The sequence below is a fragment of the Macrobrachium rosenbergii genome, chromosome 10, assembly GCF_040412425.1.
Source record: "Macrobrachium rosenbergii isolate ZJJX-2024 chromosome 10, ASM4041242v1, whole genome shotgun sequence".
Lineage (NCBI taxonomy): Eukaryota > Metazoa > Arthropoda > Malacostraca > Decapoda > Palaemonidae > Macrobrachium > Macrobrachium rosenbergii.
Genome location: NC_089750.1, coordinates 12,362,553 through 12,382,615, shown reverse-complemented (window position 1 = coordinate 12,382,615; position 20,063 = coordinate 12,362,553). Strand labels below are relative to the sequence as shown.

At 33.3% G+C, this 20,063-nt stretch overlaps 1 protein-coding gene and 1 long non-coding RNA gene across 2 annotated transcripts in view; one reads left to right on the top strand and one right to left on the bottom strand.

Moving 5' to 3' along the window:
* LOC136842491 (uncharacterized) overlaps window positions 1-20,063 on the top strand; it is a 63,663-nt gene that overhangs the window by 5,571 nt on the left and 38,029 nt on the right. Inside the window, 1 exon segment of the mRNA XM_067109871.1 lies at window positions 17,857-17,965. Within this exon segment, the coding sequence (XP_066965972.1) occupies window positions 17,872-17,965 (94 nt within the window). The 5' untranslated portion in view covers window positions 17,857-17,871.
* LOC136842492 (uncharacterized) overlaps window positions 1-20,063 on the bottom strand; it is a 404,522-nt gene that overhangs the window by 368,049 nt on the left and 16,410 nt on the right. The window lies entirely within an intron of this gene.

Below are 20,063 nucleotides of genomic sequence, written 5' to 3'. Positions count from 1 at the left end.
GTGCCTAAAGTCGAAGATTTTGAATTCGTAAAGCCGAATTTACGACATTTTATTGAGAATTTCTGGTGCCTACACGGACAAGGGAAAAATGGAGGGAGTGTTTTTGTGTTAAGCCCCCGAAGAGAGGAGGAAGAGGAAGAGGAAGAGGGGGAGAGGTTTCTTTGGTGGTGGAGGGAAATTCTTTAATGTGAGAGGGACCCGAGGGTACTTGAGTTTGTGCGAATTTCTGGCTAAACATTTCCAGTTTCTGAAAGCTCTGGTGTGTTTCGATTACGTGAAAACTAAGTTACGCAGCCAAGCGTGATTGACAATCATGAAAAACAAACGGACAGGAATATGGCTACGAAAAGAAAATATAAGTTCAGCTGGAGTGCTTCCTATATGTACGTGCGTTTCTGTTTCTGTATGTATATATATATATATATATATATATATATATATATATATATATATATATATATATATATATATATATATATATATATATATATATATATATATATATATATATATAATATCAGTCAACACGTAATCAGTCATTACGTAATGACTGAAATTTCAGTCATCACGCGTAATGCACTTAGGGACATTTGATCCCCCAGGGACTAGTACTAAACCCGGCGAAACAGTGTAGGTGACTCACTGTTTCGCCGTGTTTAGTACTAGCCCCTGGGGATCAAATGTCCCTAAGTGCATTACGCGTGATGACTGAAATTTCAGTCATTACAACGTAATGACTGATTACGCATGTTGACTGTAACATATATACATATATATGTATATGTATGTATGTATATATATATATATATATATATATATATATATATATATATATATACATATATATATATATATATATATATATATATATATATATATATATATATATATATATATATATATATATGAAATGATTCCTATTTCATCCATTACACTGTCATGAAACTCGTATTCTTGCTAATCCTCTTTACCTCCGGCATGCATCGGGATATAGTTCGCCATTAAGATATAAGCGAATGTGCACCCAATTCGAAACGTTCTGAATATTAGAATATGGGGATTCACAAATATAAGAACTATCCAATATTCATCCTCCTAGGTCAAGATTATACTCGGCACTGCACAATCATCGGACGTTTAAAGCAGCCCTTACAGATGGAATGTCTGAGAGCTGATTATTATTGTTATTATTATTATTATTATTATTATTATTATTATTATTATTATTATTATTATTATTATTGCACATGTAAAAGTTAGTATGTATACAGGCACATTATGTCTATCTGTGTACATAATATATGTATATATATATGTATAATATATTATACAGTATATACATGTGTGTGTGTGTGTACACTCTTAAAGGGAGATAGCATGGGGTTAATGAATATAACTACTCAGGAAAAGTACTTGTAGAGATACAATATATACGATCTTAACACCAAATGGAGTAAATGGCACTTACTGATTGGAAAGCAGTAAGCAGTAGATTACTGATGTCACTTCCACACTACTGTCAAAATTAAGTAATAAACAAACATTTCGATGGTTATTTAGAACAAAGCCTCATGATGTAGAACATCGCGAGGTTTGGCAACTGAATGTCGAAGAAGAATTGCAATTCCAAAAGCTATATTTGGTGATAATCAGGCAATAAATGAGGAATGTATTTTTATCCGCTGGATAAGATGCACTGGGATATGGGTTAACAAGATATCAGATGAAACCTGGAACACAATAAAGAATAGATACACGCAAGAGGAGGAAGATAAAGAATACAAAGTAAAATGTGTTAGGTAATTTAGTCTGGATACTGAAGTCTGAACAAAGATCAAAAAGAGATAAGAAAAATATCTGGAAAAACAAGCAGATGATGTTTACTATGCCATGTGCCCAGGGTGGGGCATTGGTGTTAGGGTAGCTCACAAAATTATCACTGAAATAACTATATGCAATATAAAAGAGGAAAAAATATATATATATATATATATATATATATATATATATATATATATATATATATATATATATATATATATGAATAGACTGAGAGAATATTAAAATGTGAAGTCTACCTTGCCTCATTCCTTTATTTTTGGCAAATTTATGAGAAATGACTGGAGGCTGTGACTTAATTAATAACTATATTTATACAAGATAATGAAGAGCCTTCTGCTCACATGCATTATGGCGCCTCCAGTACTTCTTTTTTGAAATATATGACGGAAACACATTCGAATTCTTTCTGACATACTCTTTTTCTCATTCATTATTAAAATCATCCAAGTTTTTTCATACTGAAGCAGGTTATTTCGAAGAAATTATATTTACTTTCAGCATGATCAAAGGAAGTTCGTTAAGCTTTAGGCTATTTGTAGAGAATAAGCGTTTTTTATAAATACCAGAGGCTTTCAAAAGATTATCCGTCATATCCTGGTTCATTAGGCAATAAACAGTAGTGTTCCCGATTTCAATTACACGCTGGCTGCATAAAAAGAGTAGATTACGACAACTTATACTCGTATTATTATTATTATTATTATTATTATTATTATTATTATTATTATTATTATTATTATTATCACAAAATCGCTGAGCCTGAAAAGCAAATAATAAGGAAAATAGAAAATATACTGTATAAGATACATTCGCATAATACTCGTACAGCCATCCTTTTTATTATTATTATTATTATTATTATTATTATTATTATTATTATTATTATTATTATTATTATTAAGAAAATGAAACCCATTCATATTGAACAAGCCCACAAGGGCCATTGACTTGAAATTCAAGCTTCCAAAGAATATGGTGTTCATTAGGAGGAGAGGAGGAAAGAGGAGGTAGGGGGAAATACATAAAGAAGAGAATAGTTAAAAGACGTATTAGTTATACAGTATTAGGCAGAGTACTTAAAAGACGTATTAGTTATACAGTAAAAGGTAGAGTGCTCTCTGTTGGTCTAGAAACAACAACTAAGATTTTTCTAATTGGAGGCTCCAAGTACAAACTAAAAGTGCCTTTTGTAAAAAGAAAAAACTGATTTAGAGCGGTAAAAATATGTACTACAAACAGAAACAAAGAAATGATGATGAATTTAGACAATATGTTTGATGGATGATAATAATGGATGACACACACACACACACACATTCAATGCAAGAACGTGTATATCCTGAGTATGCATCTAATTAGTTGACAAATATTTGGTCAGAGGCTTTCTTTTGATATTTCAGGCTTCGTTGGTATGAAATTTTGCTCACTTTGAATAATAAAAACAATAATGGTACTACCAAACGGCATCTCCAATAGCTATAACCGTAAAGACAATTATATAACTTATATGTGTTAGGAACAGCGTTTGTAGGCTTTATCCGTAGCACCTTGGATATCTCAAGTACACTGGAAGAAATTAAGCCTTCTTGCATAAAAAAACAGAATAAGGAGTAAAGGAAAAAAGCAGGAAGGGCATATCCATGGAAGCTGGAAAAGCAAAGTTTATTCTGTATTTACCCTTTCCTGCCAAGTACTTAACTATCTATATGCGCATCATTGCACACAATTTATTGATTCAGAATATTATAAGGGGTTGATCAAATAGGATGTTAGTTTTACAATGCAATATTATTATTTCATATTTCTTGGCTCTTTGTCAGATGAAAGGGTAATTAGTATCTATTTCATTACTGGGGGAAAAATGGGATTACATATAGGAAAGGGTCATTAACCAAGTGGAAAATTAAGTGATAATGATTGAAGATGTAGGATGATTGGTTTTCGATTCATTTAATATAATTATTGATTGTTCGGGTCCAGGTCAAATATCATAACTGAAAATATGATGTACAAATACTGGATGGATAATTTTTGTAGTACAGAATGAGTTTTAGGGTAAAGGTGTTTTTAATATCAGTTACGCTCGTTTGGAACCGAAGAATGAGTTCTATAACATATTTATCTATGTTAAGTTATACAGATAAATATGCGATGTACGCTTATTGCTTTTAGTTAGAAATTATATTTCTTTGCGTTGTTATTTCTAGGACAGCCTACACTAGCTTGGGGTCAAAGGTTTCATGTCATCAATAAATACAACAAAGGGAAAGCACATCAGGTGATAATTTATTTCAACAGGGGTCTATTTTTCATTGATATTTCTAGACTAATTTTCTATATAACCATCAATATACTGGGATTTTATCTTATTAGAATCGTTTTACATAACCTTTTTATTACTTGTATCTATTTTCCTTTTGGCATTCCTTACATTCCGTACACAATTTAACCATTGTTTACTTAACAGTTTCTTAGCTGATTCTCTAAACTTCCATAAAAATGTCCATTTTAACGATCAGTTGAATTTCCTCTTAAGTGACCATTTTATCATTTATTTACTGTTTTTAAATACCAACTGATGAACTGAACCTCATTTGCATATAGATGTTACTTTCACCATTAGCTTATTTCAGAAAGTATCAGTTTATTCGAAGCTTTTTTTTTTTTTTTTGCTTTTACTACATCTGTTTGACTTTTGTAACTGATCGCGCAAAAATGTTTTTCCATTATCAAGAATTTTCAACATAAAGTACAATTTGTCACTGATTTGATAGTAAGAACATTCCCAGGAGTAGCAATCTGTTTTTTGGTTAAACTCGTGCAAGAAACATCTGATGTGGCTGTTTTCAATAGACACTATGAATAAACATATGCATTATCAAGCTTTCTTGGCCAGGTACTAAAATTTGTAAAATTTTTCTTTTTTTCCAGGTAAGATGAATCAGTCCCGTGACAGAGAATTCCAGCGGTGAGTATTATGTATGAGAGAACCAAGCATTGCTTTTCTGAAAAGAAGGTTCTCTTCTTCCCGTTGGACATACATAAATATGGATAACAGGCATCATTTACATAAGGATAATACACTGAAGGCAATAATTATCATATACAATGTTGCCCTTAAGAACATAAAGACGAAATTACAGTATGTATATATACATACATACATACATATATATATATATATATATATATATATATGTATAATATATGTATGTATAATAATATATATATATATTGTAAGAGCCAGAGGGAAATATCAAAAGGCATAAGTACCAAGGGCTTTGGTGTATTTGATATATGCACTTCTTCAGGGTACTGTATATATTAAATACACAAAGCGCTTAGGACTTGTGCTTTTTAATATTTCCTTCTGGCTCATGCAGTACATTTACTCACGTGATCAGAGAGAGAGAGAGAGAGAGAGAGAGAGAGAGAGAGAGAGAGAGACGAGCTAATCATCAAAATTACTGTAGCAATTTGCCAGTGCAATGTATTAGTACGAAGCAAACTCCCAGAACGACAGTCCTTGATTGTTTACCCGAGTAGCAGCCCTGTTATTATCAGAACGAAGCCATTAGGATCCAACCTGGAACATCGTTTGCGTATTTTGCAAAAAGGTCGTGTGCACCTGTGGAGGCATAATAGAATAATAGTTCAGCGTCGCCCTGACAAAAGGTTATATGCGATAATGGAATTCGTAAAGCTGAGTTTACCATTCCGATGAATGGGGTGTCGTGGGAAGCTGGGAATGGGAATGACTGAAAGATTAAATGACATTCGTAGATTCATTCATATGTTCAGAATAAAGAAAAATATGTCGCTATTCCAATCGTTGTTGTTCCTTCAAGAATAACATCAGCATAAATTTTTGGCTGAACTCGTTTCTAGGATTTAAGAAAAAATTTTTGATAAGTACTATGCCATTTATAAATGCCTAAATCCTAGCGGGATTCATTGTTTATTAGAAATATTTAATTCAAAAGCCTTATAGAATTCTCTCTCTCTCTCTCTCTCTCTCTCTCTCTCTCTCTCTCTCTCTCTCTCTCTCTCTCTCTCTCTCTCTCTCTCTTTATTTTAAGTGATCAAGGGAAAATTCTTCAATACAAACACTTCCGAGAGTAAAAGAACGAAATATACATATTCTGGAATTTCTACTTCAGAGCAAATTAACTCGGAAAACAATTTTGCAAACATCTACGATATACATTTCATGTACGAAATCCTGCATAAAGACAAATCATCCAATTTTTATCTGCTAATCAGAGTGTATATTATGAGCCTTGATACAAAACTTCCACGCATTTCACTTATGTTGCTGTTGTTAGTAATAGAGATTAATTTATTGTTATGTTACTTTGGGGAATAACGGAAATAATCCATTTTACTCGATCTGTACATTGTTTCCACTCTTGCGTCATCCTATTTCACGCGTCTTGTATGCCATGGTATCAAATTCAGTAGATTAATGAATTGCATTATAGTTACTGGTTTTATTAACTTCTCGAGTTACTGTTTCTTGGTGCTTAATATTCGCTGCTAATTTACATTGCTTGGCTAGGCAAAAAGTAGAAGTGTAAGAAACAAGTGACTGGAATGGGAAATAATAGGCAGACAACATGGGCTGGCAGATGCAGAGAGCGCAATAGTTATGGAAGTGATAATGGAACAACCAAACAGTAATGAAAAATTTTTCATATTAAACTTTATGATTGCACCCACGCATGCGCCCACAACACACAAACACACACACACACACACACACACACACACACACACACACACACATATATATATATATATATATATATATATATATATATATATATATATATATATATATATATATATATATATATATATATATATATATATATATATATATATATATATATGTGTGTGTAATTTATATTACTTAATGATGTTTTGCGTCAGGAGTTAATGAAAAATCCAACATGAACAGTAACAACATTCCACATCAAGGGAGAATTGTGGTGATAACACAGAGCGTGAGTCAACAAGGAAAGCTAAAACTAAATCCTCGTGCTAACCGTCAGGTCAGATATGAATATCCAGGGGAGATCACGGCTTAGTGCTTTTTCTTTACAGAGGAATATAACCTGCGAGATCCTGGAAAAGTAATATATAGAAACCAGGGCGAAGTCCGAGACCTTAGACACACAAAGCAATATTGTGCAAAAGAAGATCAGAACGAATCATTTTGAAGAAGGGAAGTAGGCAAAGTATGTAGAAGCCGAATAAATACCGGCTATCTAGGGAAGCACTTTCACTGCATGCAACCAGATCCAATTAACAACAGGCTTTACGCCTGTATTTACTTAATACAGCAGGATGACAGATAAATAACAACCGTTTATCACTGCGGTAGCCATGGTGTCAACACAAAATCGCTTACAACGCAGCCGATATTTATATAGCTACAGAGCGAATCGTCCCCGCAAAACAATTCTACCTATTTTCATGTGTGACAAAATACCCGAAAATCCGGATTAATACTCACTCAGGTCATCTAGGCGTTTGATTTCAATCGTTGCAGTATCAGCACCATAAATAAAATTACTGATATACTGTTTATATACGCCTAATTTAAACAAAAATTTTGGTAATATACAAAAATACATAAGGGGCATTATATACTTTTTTTGCACTACAATACCCTGGCCCAAAACTTTTCCTTTGACTGGGTTAAGCTAAACTTTTCACTGATCTTGTTGTTCTGAATGCAAATACAGTGGAGAAAAATACTAAAATACAAACTCACAAATACAAATTTTAGTATATAATCATGTCATTCTTGGAATAAAATAAATAGGCAATGCTTCTAACATTTCTCAATTAAAAACATTGTATACAATGATGTGACACATCAAAACAATGTCTGATTTTCAAAGTTTGCATACAATGGTAATTTTCTGTAAGCTATTTACGCTGTACACCCTCCCTCTGTATTCATTCATACATGTATATGTACACTTACACATAGGCAGATATATATATATATATATATATATATATATATATATATATATATATATATATATATATATATATATATATATATATATATATATATACTTTATATATATACATACATACATATATATATATATATATATAATATATATATGTATATATATAGAGAGAGAACAAAAGAACTATGTAAGAATGGAATATGTAAAATTATAAACCTACCAAGCGTTGTACTTCTCGATTCATCTGCTTGACTGATCCAGCAGATCAAGACAGAAAAAAATTCCAGATACATATCCAGGAACCAGCATAAGAAACGAAGTTTTTCCAACCAACAGTCTGCATGAACTCCAGTTTCGCAGTAATATCTTTTATCATCAGAGCAGGATCCAGAGATCCCACATCAGAGCTACGCTGAAGCGGCAGACATAACACCAACATGACTTCCTTGAGAATGGTTCCTCAGTTGAGGTTCTGTACCAAAATACCAAGGCTGGGGTGCGCTTGCTGAAGCTAGGGTGCCCCTGGGAAAGCGTTTGCCTTTATTACCTACCGTTATATTCAGTCGATCAGAAATGCCAAAAAATAAATATCTAATAAGATCATTTTATGTTATATCTTTTGTAAATGAACATTTCCTCAATCAGTTTTATGGGAAATGGGATATGACGACCTACAGAGATCGCTGACATTTTCCAGTCATGTAGTATCTACGTCATTTTGCGCTATTTTCCTGGATTGGTAAGTAAATTGAGATTTCCATTTTTCATGAAGTGATGATTACTGTTACAATCATAAATTAAGCATAGAAACCAATCTTATGAATACAAAAATTTTGTGTTCTCACGCTACAAAAACATGGGGGTAGTTATTGAGAAAAGAGGAATTAACCAACTGTAAGTGATTGATTTAAATGGAATTTCTAAAAAAAAAAAATCAAGTTCATAAAATATACTTTTATAAGACGATGCAATTGACAATATTGCCAGAATAACGAAAATATCAAACTTTATATCAAAACACAGTAAGGAATGTAAAGTGGTAGTGGCAGAAAAAGAAATTACTCATGCCTGTGTGAATAATACACTTTTGGATAATTCATTCACGATACAGAGTTGTTCCCTATACAGTTGTAGAAAAATGAAATACTGATCGTTAATAAAAACGCATTTTGCTTTGTGTATCATAACTTGGAGTAAAACAGACACCAAACACTTCCACATTCCGGCCAAGATCTGTTCTTGCAAGGTTTATGTTTATACTGCCTGATATAAGCAAACGGCAGCCGTTGCCAATTGCCATGAAATGAAGTGCCCTCTTGTGCAAACGCCACTGAAGAGACAACTGAAACTAATTGCCAGATGTGAGGATGATGGCACGCCCGGAACTTCCTTTGCTAACGAGGCCGGTAAGTCTTTCCAGACCATCATTGCTCCCATTAAGGACAAGAGGGAATTTAGGCAGCGGCTGCAGAACTGATCGCGGTTGATAGTATCACACCTATTGTACGTATTCTCCTTGCTCAAAAGAAGAAATATCGGGAATCATATATAAATGATCAATCAGTGATATTAAGATCTAAAATATACGGCATACCAACCTTACAAAATTTGCTGATCACTTATAAGAATGAATCAAATTAGGTGCACGCTCTGATTTTTCTTCCCATTATTGACGAACTTCTTGAGTAAAGAATCGAAGATTGCATTTCACTCTCACTAATTTTTCAAATAAAGATATTAAAGATGATACCTCTGCTTTGTTTGACAGAATCTTTCATTTGAGGGAAGGAGAGAAATACAGAAAATGGCTTTCTCATATCTATATCAACTGTTTTCTGTAGACAATCAAGAGGATTTACTAACTATTCACAAAAACATATCTTAGGAACAAATACGATTATGTTTATTGATGTGATACTAACCTTCCATTCTGACTCACCGTTGTTCTGTAAAGTTATACTGTAAAATATGTGACGTATCTTAATGTAAATATTAGGTAACCTGACATATATATAAATTTATGTATACACTATATACAGTATATATGTATATATATATCTATATATATATTTACATATATGTGTATAAAAATATATATATATATATATATATATATATATATATATATATATATATATATATATATATATATATATATATATATACACATAATATATGGCATCAAATATTCTGCTTCAAGAAGAAAATAATGGCTTCATCCTCTACAATTGTTAAACAAAATATCGTAAATCTTTTTCTGTGAGAATACGCGGATCACATGATAATCAAATTCGGTGCTTCCGGGATCCCACAATTGGCATAAAGGTATTTTACGGCCTCATAACTCGCGAGCAAATTCATACCGGCCGGATAACGCTCGATATTGTGAGATACAAAACGGAATCTATGATCAGAATAGATTTCCAAGGAGGCCGATTCCGAAAGATTTCTTGGTTTTGGTCTACGAAAGGGTTTATTTCTTTGTTATGTCTGGACATGTGTGGAGATAAAGTTGGATCTGTCTTTGAGCAGGGGAAATCATCACAACACAGACGGGTATGTGTTTGAAGATAGTTTTATATATATTATATATATATATAAATATATATATATATATATATATATATATATATATATATATATATATATATATATATATATATATATATATATATATATATATATATGACTGAAATATTTTTTTAAAACAGAATTCCATCAAATATAAGGAGCCCATAAAAACGCCAAAATGTAGAAAGTAAAAGCTATATTTCAGAGATCAAATGTCTCTCTCATCAGGTTTGATGAGGGAGACAGTTGATCTCTGAAATATAGTTTTTACTTAATTGCTCAAAAGCTAATTCATATTCCCAAGGATAGGCAACACGTCGATACATAATCTTATTGCACTGTATCGTATCACAGGGTCATACGGAACGATGATACGAGACTTGGAAATGCAACGAGAGTGTACGCGCCTTAAGATTATTCGCTGTTAAAAAAGCATAAAGTTGGATGTGAATCAAACTGAAAAAATATAACAGCATCATGGATTCATGAGCATTTAATCGATAACAGAATTTCCATTCAGAAAGACTCTCAAGATCAGGGCAGAGAGAAGACGGGACGATACGGATATAAATACGTGCAACATAAAATTGCGAAGAAGTCCGTAGAATACTGGAAGGTTAGATCACAGGAGAAGGTCCTGAATATAGAATGGGAAATGAGCTTTGGCCAGGAAGAACCCTGGTGGATATTACCATGAGAGGAAAAGGGGCAGCTGTAGTGTTGACTCGAACAAATTTTAAATAGTAAGATCAAAATAACATAAAAATTGAAGTGTATGCTTAGAGAAACAACTCTATATGCAGGATGAAGGACCAACAAACCCTTGCTAACAAGTTGTAATGAAAATCTAGAAGAGAGGAAGACCAAGCATTTTAGAATTATATTGCAGAAGGTTCTTAAGTAATCGAATCTAGTTAAGAGAGTAGTGGTGACCTGGAAGAAAACTTATAATTTATAAGTGCATTAAGCGACAACTATTGGAATAATATGCGAATCCTGATATGCTCGTATTTCGTAAACCTTGAGACGAGGACCAACACTGCACAAACATTACATTATCTTACAGCGATGTTATTATTGTACGTTAATGAACCCTCTAGCTAATATCACTGTACTTCAGGCAAAGAAATACAGAGCGAGTAACGTATAAAAAATCAGAAAAGCAATAAGTAAGATATAATCACGATACTTGAAGATGAAGAGAGGGAACGAATCACATGAGCAATCAAGATGAAATACCTAAACGTGACTAAGAAAGGATAATCCTTCTGCGCACACCTTTTCAACAGCTAATGATGATTTAACCTTGAAGCCCTTCTTTCCAAGAGGGAAGAAACAAATGTGACACCATGATAACTTCTCGCAGCTTTGTGAGGGATTAAAAAGAGATGATCACGAGAAATCTGTCATCCTTAGATGGAATAAGTCTCCCTTTCACTGCAAGGTCTTCCACCTGAAACAGATACAGAGAATGGGGCTATCGTTCTGAGTGGCAGGTCGTGGGTACAACGGAAGCTCATTGCTGAGTTTTAAAGGGCTTCCCTGTTTGGTTTGAATCACCCTTTCCTTCAGTAGTGGTCTTTTATTGGATAGCCTGTTCCTGATGATATTAGAAAAAATGTTACGATGAAATTTGTGCTTTAGTTCAAATGGCTTCTTTCCTCGGCTTGAGTTACCATTGAGGTGGTATGGTGAAAACTATCCCCTTGTAGAACAGCGTTGCTGTGACATTTTTGCCGTGTTTAGTACTAGCCCCTGGGGGATCATATAATTTTGTATATAGTCTGAGGAAGTAACTGCCATAGGCTTTAATTGGGTTGTTTGGTAGATAGCATCCTAATTTTTGGTAGGTCACGAATAGCTCGGTAGATATCATACTATAGTAGCACCGACATTTTTTATTTTGCCCTCAACCTACCTTGTTTTATAGAAGATTATTTTTCTAATGTGGGAGCCGTTATTAAAAATCATATAGAAATAATCAATAAGTAACAACTACTGATGGTCTAATCAGCGATATTTTTCGCATTTCCGCAAAAACTTTTCATTGTCCATCTTCTTTTCCTCTTCTGAAAATAACTGGCTTACCTTAAAAAAAAGGCGTATCACCCATATGCCACTATCATACATAGGCTATATATATATTATATATATATATATATATATATATATATATATATGTGTGTGTGTGTGTGTGTGTGTGTGTGTGTATCGGTGTAGTTCCACTAGTAACTAACAGCGTTCTATGAAATTGAACGGCCCATAAAAACAAACACGTCGTTAATCGGGATATATACAGTAGTTTTTATGAGTTAACTGCGTGCTTGTGAATTTATATATATATATATATATATATATATATATATATATATATATATATATATATATATAGAGAGAGAGAGAGAGAGAGAGAGAGAGAGAGAGAGAGAGAGAGAGAGAGAGATAAAAAGGTCGATCAACTGCAAAATCAAACCAACCTAAACCTCACTGGGAGCATAAAGCGAGTCATAACGTTTCCTGCGGCTTCCTGAGAGGAAGCGAATACCATCAGAAATATTGAAAGCAATCAGTCGAATTGACGAGCAATACAATTTAAAGGACTCTCAAAACTGAGCCTAGTATTTAGTGAGTATCGTATTCAATGTGAAAACTATATTTACTAATAATTGTCACTGAACAACAGAGTAATTTACTAAGTAACGTATTCACTGACATTTTCATTCATTGGGCAGTAGTAGTGAGCGCCGTCTTCACTGAGAAGACTGTATTACTGAACATTGCATTACCTGCACATTACAGTTAATACATATTCGCTGTATTAACCGAGTAATGTATCCAAGGCGCACCCTTTTACCAAATTCAGTAATTGGAGACTTGCATTAGTTGGCTACCAAAATATTTCTCCCAGTATTTCGTTTTCTCTGTATTGCAATTCCTGTTTCATGTTCAGTGTTATTTCGTCCAGCCAAGAATATAACCAACGTGTAGGGAAACTCGCTTGAGTGAATTGTCGCTATTTCGAATATTTTCCACACAAAGTTCACAGACATATCCGGATTCCTCCACCCAACCCCCCTTGCTCTTCATGTTCTGCTTTTCATTACAATGGCGTCTAGAATCCACATCCATGCCTTTGACTGATATAAAAAGTTCAAACATTGAACGTGGAAGCACAGATACAATATTGTCCTCTCTCTCTCTCTCTCTCTCTCTCTCTCTCTCTCTCTCTCTCTCTCTCTCTCTCTCTAATATATACTGTATATATGTAAAAATAGTCATACATGCATAAGTACACAGGGGTAAAAACATTTGCATGCGCAAATAGCTATACGGGTTATTTTTGTAAATTTGGTCCCTTAAAAACATTTACTTCCGCGTTCACCCAAAAAAAAAAAAAACTCTTGGCACACGGACAGTCATCGATTGGATTAACACTCGATAACATTTGTAACCATAAATAAAAGTTTTTCCTTATATATGTCCTCAGTGGATTTTATTTCATATTTTATTCCCACTCAAAATCATGAGAACAAAACTCTTCGAGGAGGTTTTATATAAGAAGGAAGAACTCCAGACTGAATTGGTTATTCTTAATTTCGTTTCTCATCTTACCCTTATATACTTATTATGTTAGTTTTAGCTGGTTTAGTAATATGATAAAAATGGGAAACATAAATGTTTTATGAGTGTCCTCCGTGCACAAGGAGGCAAGCAAAAAGAGACCACCTGACGCAAACTCAGACCAACGAACTCTTGTGTTGTATGATACTGAGGAACAATGAATGACAGGATGATGATAATCTCAACAAACAACATGCAAATGTTTATAGAGGACACCAGCGTCCCCTAATTCTCGCACGGGGAAAAATCTTTATGAAATTCCCTCATGCTGGCGGAGCAGGTATTATATAATCATAATCATTCACAAGTTTATTAGTCTTTCGAGAAAAAGTACGCCATAACGAAAGAAAAATTGTGATTAACATAAAAAAATATTTAAAGGTAATCGCATTATCAAATTCATGGCGTGAAAAAAAAATACCCGTAATTTTCAGCTTCGTCGTAATCCCTTAATTCTCATATTACTTTTTCATAATGATATTTCCATAAAATGTCCGGACTCTCTCATTTTAATCATGATTATCCTATAAAATTAACTCGGTCCTAGGTGGACAGATTTATAATTATGTTGAAATCCTGGAAATGGGATTATGTTTTCTTTACTTTGAACATTAATGCTACATCTCTTCGAAAATAATCATGTGTCCTTAAATAAAAATGGACTGTGGTAAACGTAACCCTTATTTTATGCTTGACATGTCTGGGGTTAAATTGGGCAATTGAAAACAAAGTCTGTATATTATATATATATATATATATATATATATATATATATATATATATATATATATATATATATATATATATATATATATATTCTTCTTTTAACGTGCTTTTATTCCCATTTTTGTACATACATATGCATATTTTGAAGGACTTTTTGATTTGGCTTTGGTAGACCTATATCTATCGGCTGCCCTGCCTGACATCGCTAGACCCCGGTATATGTTTCATGTATCATACCGACCCAACGCCCTTTCTTCCCAGCAGCGAGAAGTTATTGCGCGGGTATGGCGATTCGAGACGTGTAGATGTTTGTTATGTTTTTATAAGGTGTTGTAGTGGCTTTTTTTTGTGTGTGTATTTAGTCTGTAACATCCATTTGCTTTTTATATAAACCTATCCGTTGATTACATATATAATCCCGGGATGTCTATATATATATCTGCCTCTCTGATCAGTCGGCTGCGGTTTGAACTCGCGCCACAGACCTATATATAAGTCCGAAGCTGCTGCTGTAACCGATATAGCTATCGAGGTTCTATATATATATATATATATATATATATATATATATATATATATATATATATATATATATATATATATATATATATATATATATACACACACACACATATATATACATATATACACCACATATGTCGCTGTTTTCAATTACCAAATTTAACCCCAGATATGTCAAACATAAAAAAGGGTACGTTTTCCACAGTCCATATTTATTTAAGGACACATGATTATTTTCGAAGAGATGTAGCATTAATGTTTAAAGTAAAGGACACATCATTCCATATCCAGGATGTCGACATAATCATGAATCTGTTCACTTTGGACTGTAAGTTAATTTCATAGGATAATCATGATTAAAATGATAGTCCGGACATTTTATGAAAATATCAATATAATAAAGAAACATGAGAATTAAGGGGTTACGATAAAACTGAAAATTAAGGATGTATATATATATATATATATATATATATATATATATACATATATATATATATATATATATATATATGTATATATATATATATATATATATATATATATATATATATATATATATATATATATATATATATATATATATATATATATATATTACATAAACACACACGAGAGTGTCTAAAAATGCCCGACCTTATTCATAAAAAATACTCGTATTCAGACACAACAATCTTACATTAATCTCCTTCAAAGTAGTCCCCACGGTTCTGCCACTGTCGGAAGCAGCGGTGGAACGCCTCTTTTGAGATGGCGCACAGCTGGTCCGTCGCATTCTGCATGATGTCTGTTCTGGAATGATATCTGGTCCCTTTTCGTAAAAGAAAATAAATAAATAAATGAATGAATGAATAAATAAATAAATAAATAAATAAATAAATAAATAAATAAATAAAGGATAAAAAACTCTCAGGATTTGCATTTGAAATAAATGTCTGTAAATAAATGGAAATAATCCACAAGAGAAAGAAATAAAGAGAGAGAAGAGGAGAGAGAGAGGGAGGGGGAAGAGAGAGAGAGAGAGGAACCATTTACAAACATTCTAAAGCAGTGGTTCCCAAAGTATTTGACTTGATGGATTGATATCGGGGGGACGGTGAGGCAAAAGGGGTGGTTGGGGGGGCTGACAGGGTGGCATTAAGAGCATTTAATTTCTCAATTAAAAGCAAAAAAAAAAAAAAACACAGACTTAAAATTACTCGTGGGGATCTACGACTCTTAGTGAGTTCCAGCTGATGTGGAGAAACCGATATCCCTCTCTCTCACCCATCCCATTAACTAATTGTGAAGACCAAGTTTACTAAATTATCGTTTGAAATACATCTTCGAGTTTAATATTGTTGTTTTCAATTTGAAGCAAACCGTCCCGCCGCCCCCAAAATAATAATACTCGCGTGTGTGTATCGGCGGGAGGGGCGCTAGGAATCCATTTGGAAGCCAAGGGGCGCCAGCCTGAAAAAGTTTGGGAAACATCTGTTAAAGTAATTAATCGAGTCAAATAATGCGTGCAATTCACTTAGAGTTTTTTTATACGAAAAGTGACCAGATTCAGTCCAGGGATGACAACATGCAGAATGCGACGGACCAGCTGCTCGCCATCTCAAAAGAGGCGTTCCAGAGCTGCTCCGACAGTAACAGAACCGTTGGGAGAAGTGTGTGGCAGCCCAACGGGACTACTTGGAAGGAGATTAGTGTAAGTTTGTTGTATTTGGATACGAGTATTTTTATGAATAAAGGTCGGATATTTTTTTATATACAGTATATTATATACAGTATATTATATATATATATATATATATATATATATATATATATATATATATATATATATATATATACAGTATATATATATATATATATATATATATATATATATATATATATATATATATATACTAGACAGACAGACAGACAGAGAGCGGACCAGCTTTGCAGACATTTCAAGATGTGTCAGTAATGTTTTTATTTGCTGCTCTGCTATGGTGATCAATGGTTGGTGGCTTTTGAAAGTAAGGAAGAAAGACATAAATATGGAGGTGCATTACATACTTCTCGTGAAGATGTGGTAAAGAAAGTAACTCTTCATTTGTCATTACTTTTTGGTGGAATACAACAACCTTTTTTTTATAGAAGACGTAGTTAGTTTATAGCTGTAAGTATATGAACTAACAAACAACAGCGACGTAGTTAAAGGGAGTGTTTTACCCTCAAGAGAAATCAATGATATATATGTGTGTATGTATGTATGTATGTATGTATATATATGTATATGTATATATATATATATATAAATACATGTATATATATACACATATATATATATACAAACCTACATATATATATATATATATATATATATATATATATATATATATATATATATATATATACGAAATTATTTCAGAACCCTCCACCTGTAATTGTGTTTGTTTACTTATTACCATATAGCTACCAATACCGATAACAGCTATTTTTCCATCGGAAACGGCTCCAGCATGGTTGTTTACCATATTCAAGAAAAACAAAAACTTAACATTTTTCTAGGCTTGATTTCACCGCGACCCCTTTATCTTTCTTTCGGCAGTGTTGGTGGTGCGGGATGGTGTGTTGGTTGTTGTGGCTGTCGGCGGTCGTTCTTCTCGGTCCCTCTCTCTCAGAAGTGCTCTGGACGCCTATCCTCCCGGCATCTCAAGGTGAGTAGTTAAGCTATAGTACCAGTGGTTCTTAACCTGGGGTACCTGTACCCACGAAACCTTAAACCTGGGGGTACGAGACATGATAGCCAGTGCAATGGTACTGTATATTTACTGTATATTTATCATATACTTGTATTGTATTTATATTGGATGGGGGTACGAGAACGTTTTCTGAGATATCAAGGGGTACGGGCACTGAAAAAGGTTAAGAACCACTGAGCTATACCCTTCTCTCTTTTCTTTGCTGTTTTGATTTTTATGTGACTCCTAACTTTTAAATCTATCGTCCTTTAAGAGGAAGGTTGATTGCATTGTTTTTACGTCCCTCAGGAATATACGAACATAAAATTGCCTGTTCAAATTACTGTTTTCATTAAAAACATTGGTTAAATACCATTAACGTAAAGGGTAACCTGTATTGTTACTTTGATTTGTCCAGCTAATTATTATTATCAGTAGTAGTAGGGGCCATTGACTTTAAACGCAAGTTTGCAAAGAATATGGTGTTCATTAGAAAGAAATAACAGAAGGTAAAGGAAATACAAAAAGAATAAGTCGCTTATCACAAAAGAAAACGTAAATTAACAAATTAATAAATAAATAGATAAAAATGTAAGTAAATCATTAAAATTACAAGATGAATTGCATGCTTGCTTGAACTATTGAAGTTCCAGCTGCACGACATCCTCAGGTAGGCTGTTCCACAGTTCAAAGGTGTGAGGAAGAAAGGACCTCTGGAACTGAGAAGTTTGACAGAGAGGCACATTTACTGCATATTGGTGCTGCTGTTCAGCAAATCTGGCTGCTCTCGGCAGGAAAAGGGGATCAGGGATCAGTTGTGAATGTGAAAGATCTCTGTTAAAATACAACTTATGAAAAACTGACAAACAAGATACCATTCGTCGATGGTCCAAGTCATAACTGCTAATATCAGGAAACTGAAATCTACCACCGCAAACAACTCTGTCTAAAAGAGATAATTCTCCAGCAGAAGCAGACATCCACACTAGAGAACAGTTTTCTAGTAAAGGAATGACAAATGACCTAAAACAGGTTGCACTAATTTTATTACCGTTATAAACATATGAGACCTGACGTACAATACCTAACTTTCGTGCGACATTTGCTGACACTTTAATTACATGTTTCTTAAAAGTAAGATGCGACTCAAAAGTCACACCTAGAATAGATAAAGCTTCAGACTTATTCAGGAGAATCCCATCCACCTTAAGGGGAAGGTGGGGTGAAAAAATATGTACGAGATCTGCTAATCAATCATTTTTCGCTTTACTGAAGTTCAACCTCATACCTCATCGACTAACACCATTCACTAATTCATTCCATGAGACTAAGGGCAGCTTCATTTCTCATAAATGGAGACTTTATTACACCCACAAGTATTGCATCATCGGCATACTGAACAAGGAGAGGCAACGTTCACTGTGTCAGTTTTATAAAGTCATGAAATTTATCAGTATTTCGATTAAACGGAAACACAAGAGTTCTAAACTTTGGCGTCCTATTCTTAAAACGTTGCCTCTCCTTTATTATATTATATATATATATATATATATATATATATATATATATATATATATATATATATATATATATATATATATATATAAAACACACACACACACACACACACACATATATATATATATATATATATATATATATATATATATATATATATATATATATAATATATATATATACATATGCTGTATGTATGCATGACAGTTGTAAGGCCCTAAAATGCATTTTTGATTTCCTAATGAAGTCACAGAGTCTGTAAATGTTGAGCACACGCACGTACCAGAAAATGTAAATTCAGTAACCGAAAAAACTGGCAGCAAGAAAGAAAAAATGACAAATCAATACTGCTGAACAATATGTCGACATCTCCGCCGAAGGAAAGAATAGATTCTAATAATGAAGGGTCTGGGGAGAAGACAATTCTTTGAGAGGGACCCAGGGAAACAAAGACGATGGAAGAGTCACATGATCTTGAATTATCGATTAATTCTGGGGCACTCTTCGTTGATTCAAATCTTGAATCTTAGTCGCAATCTTATCTTCAAAAAACATT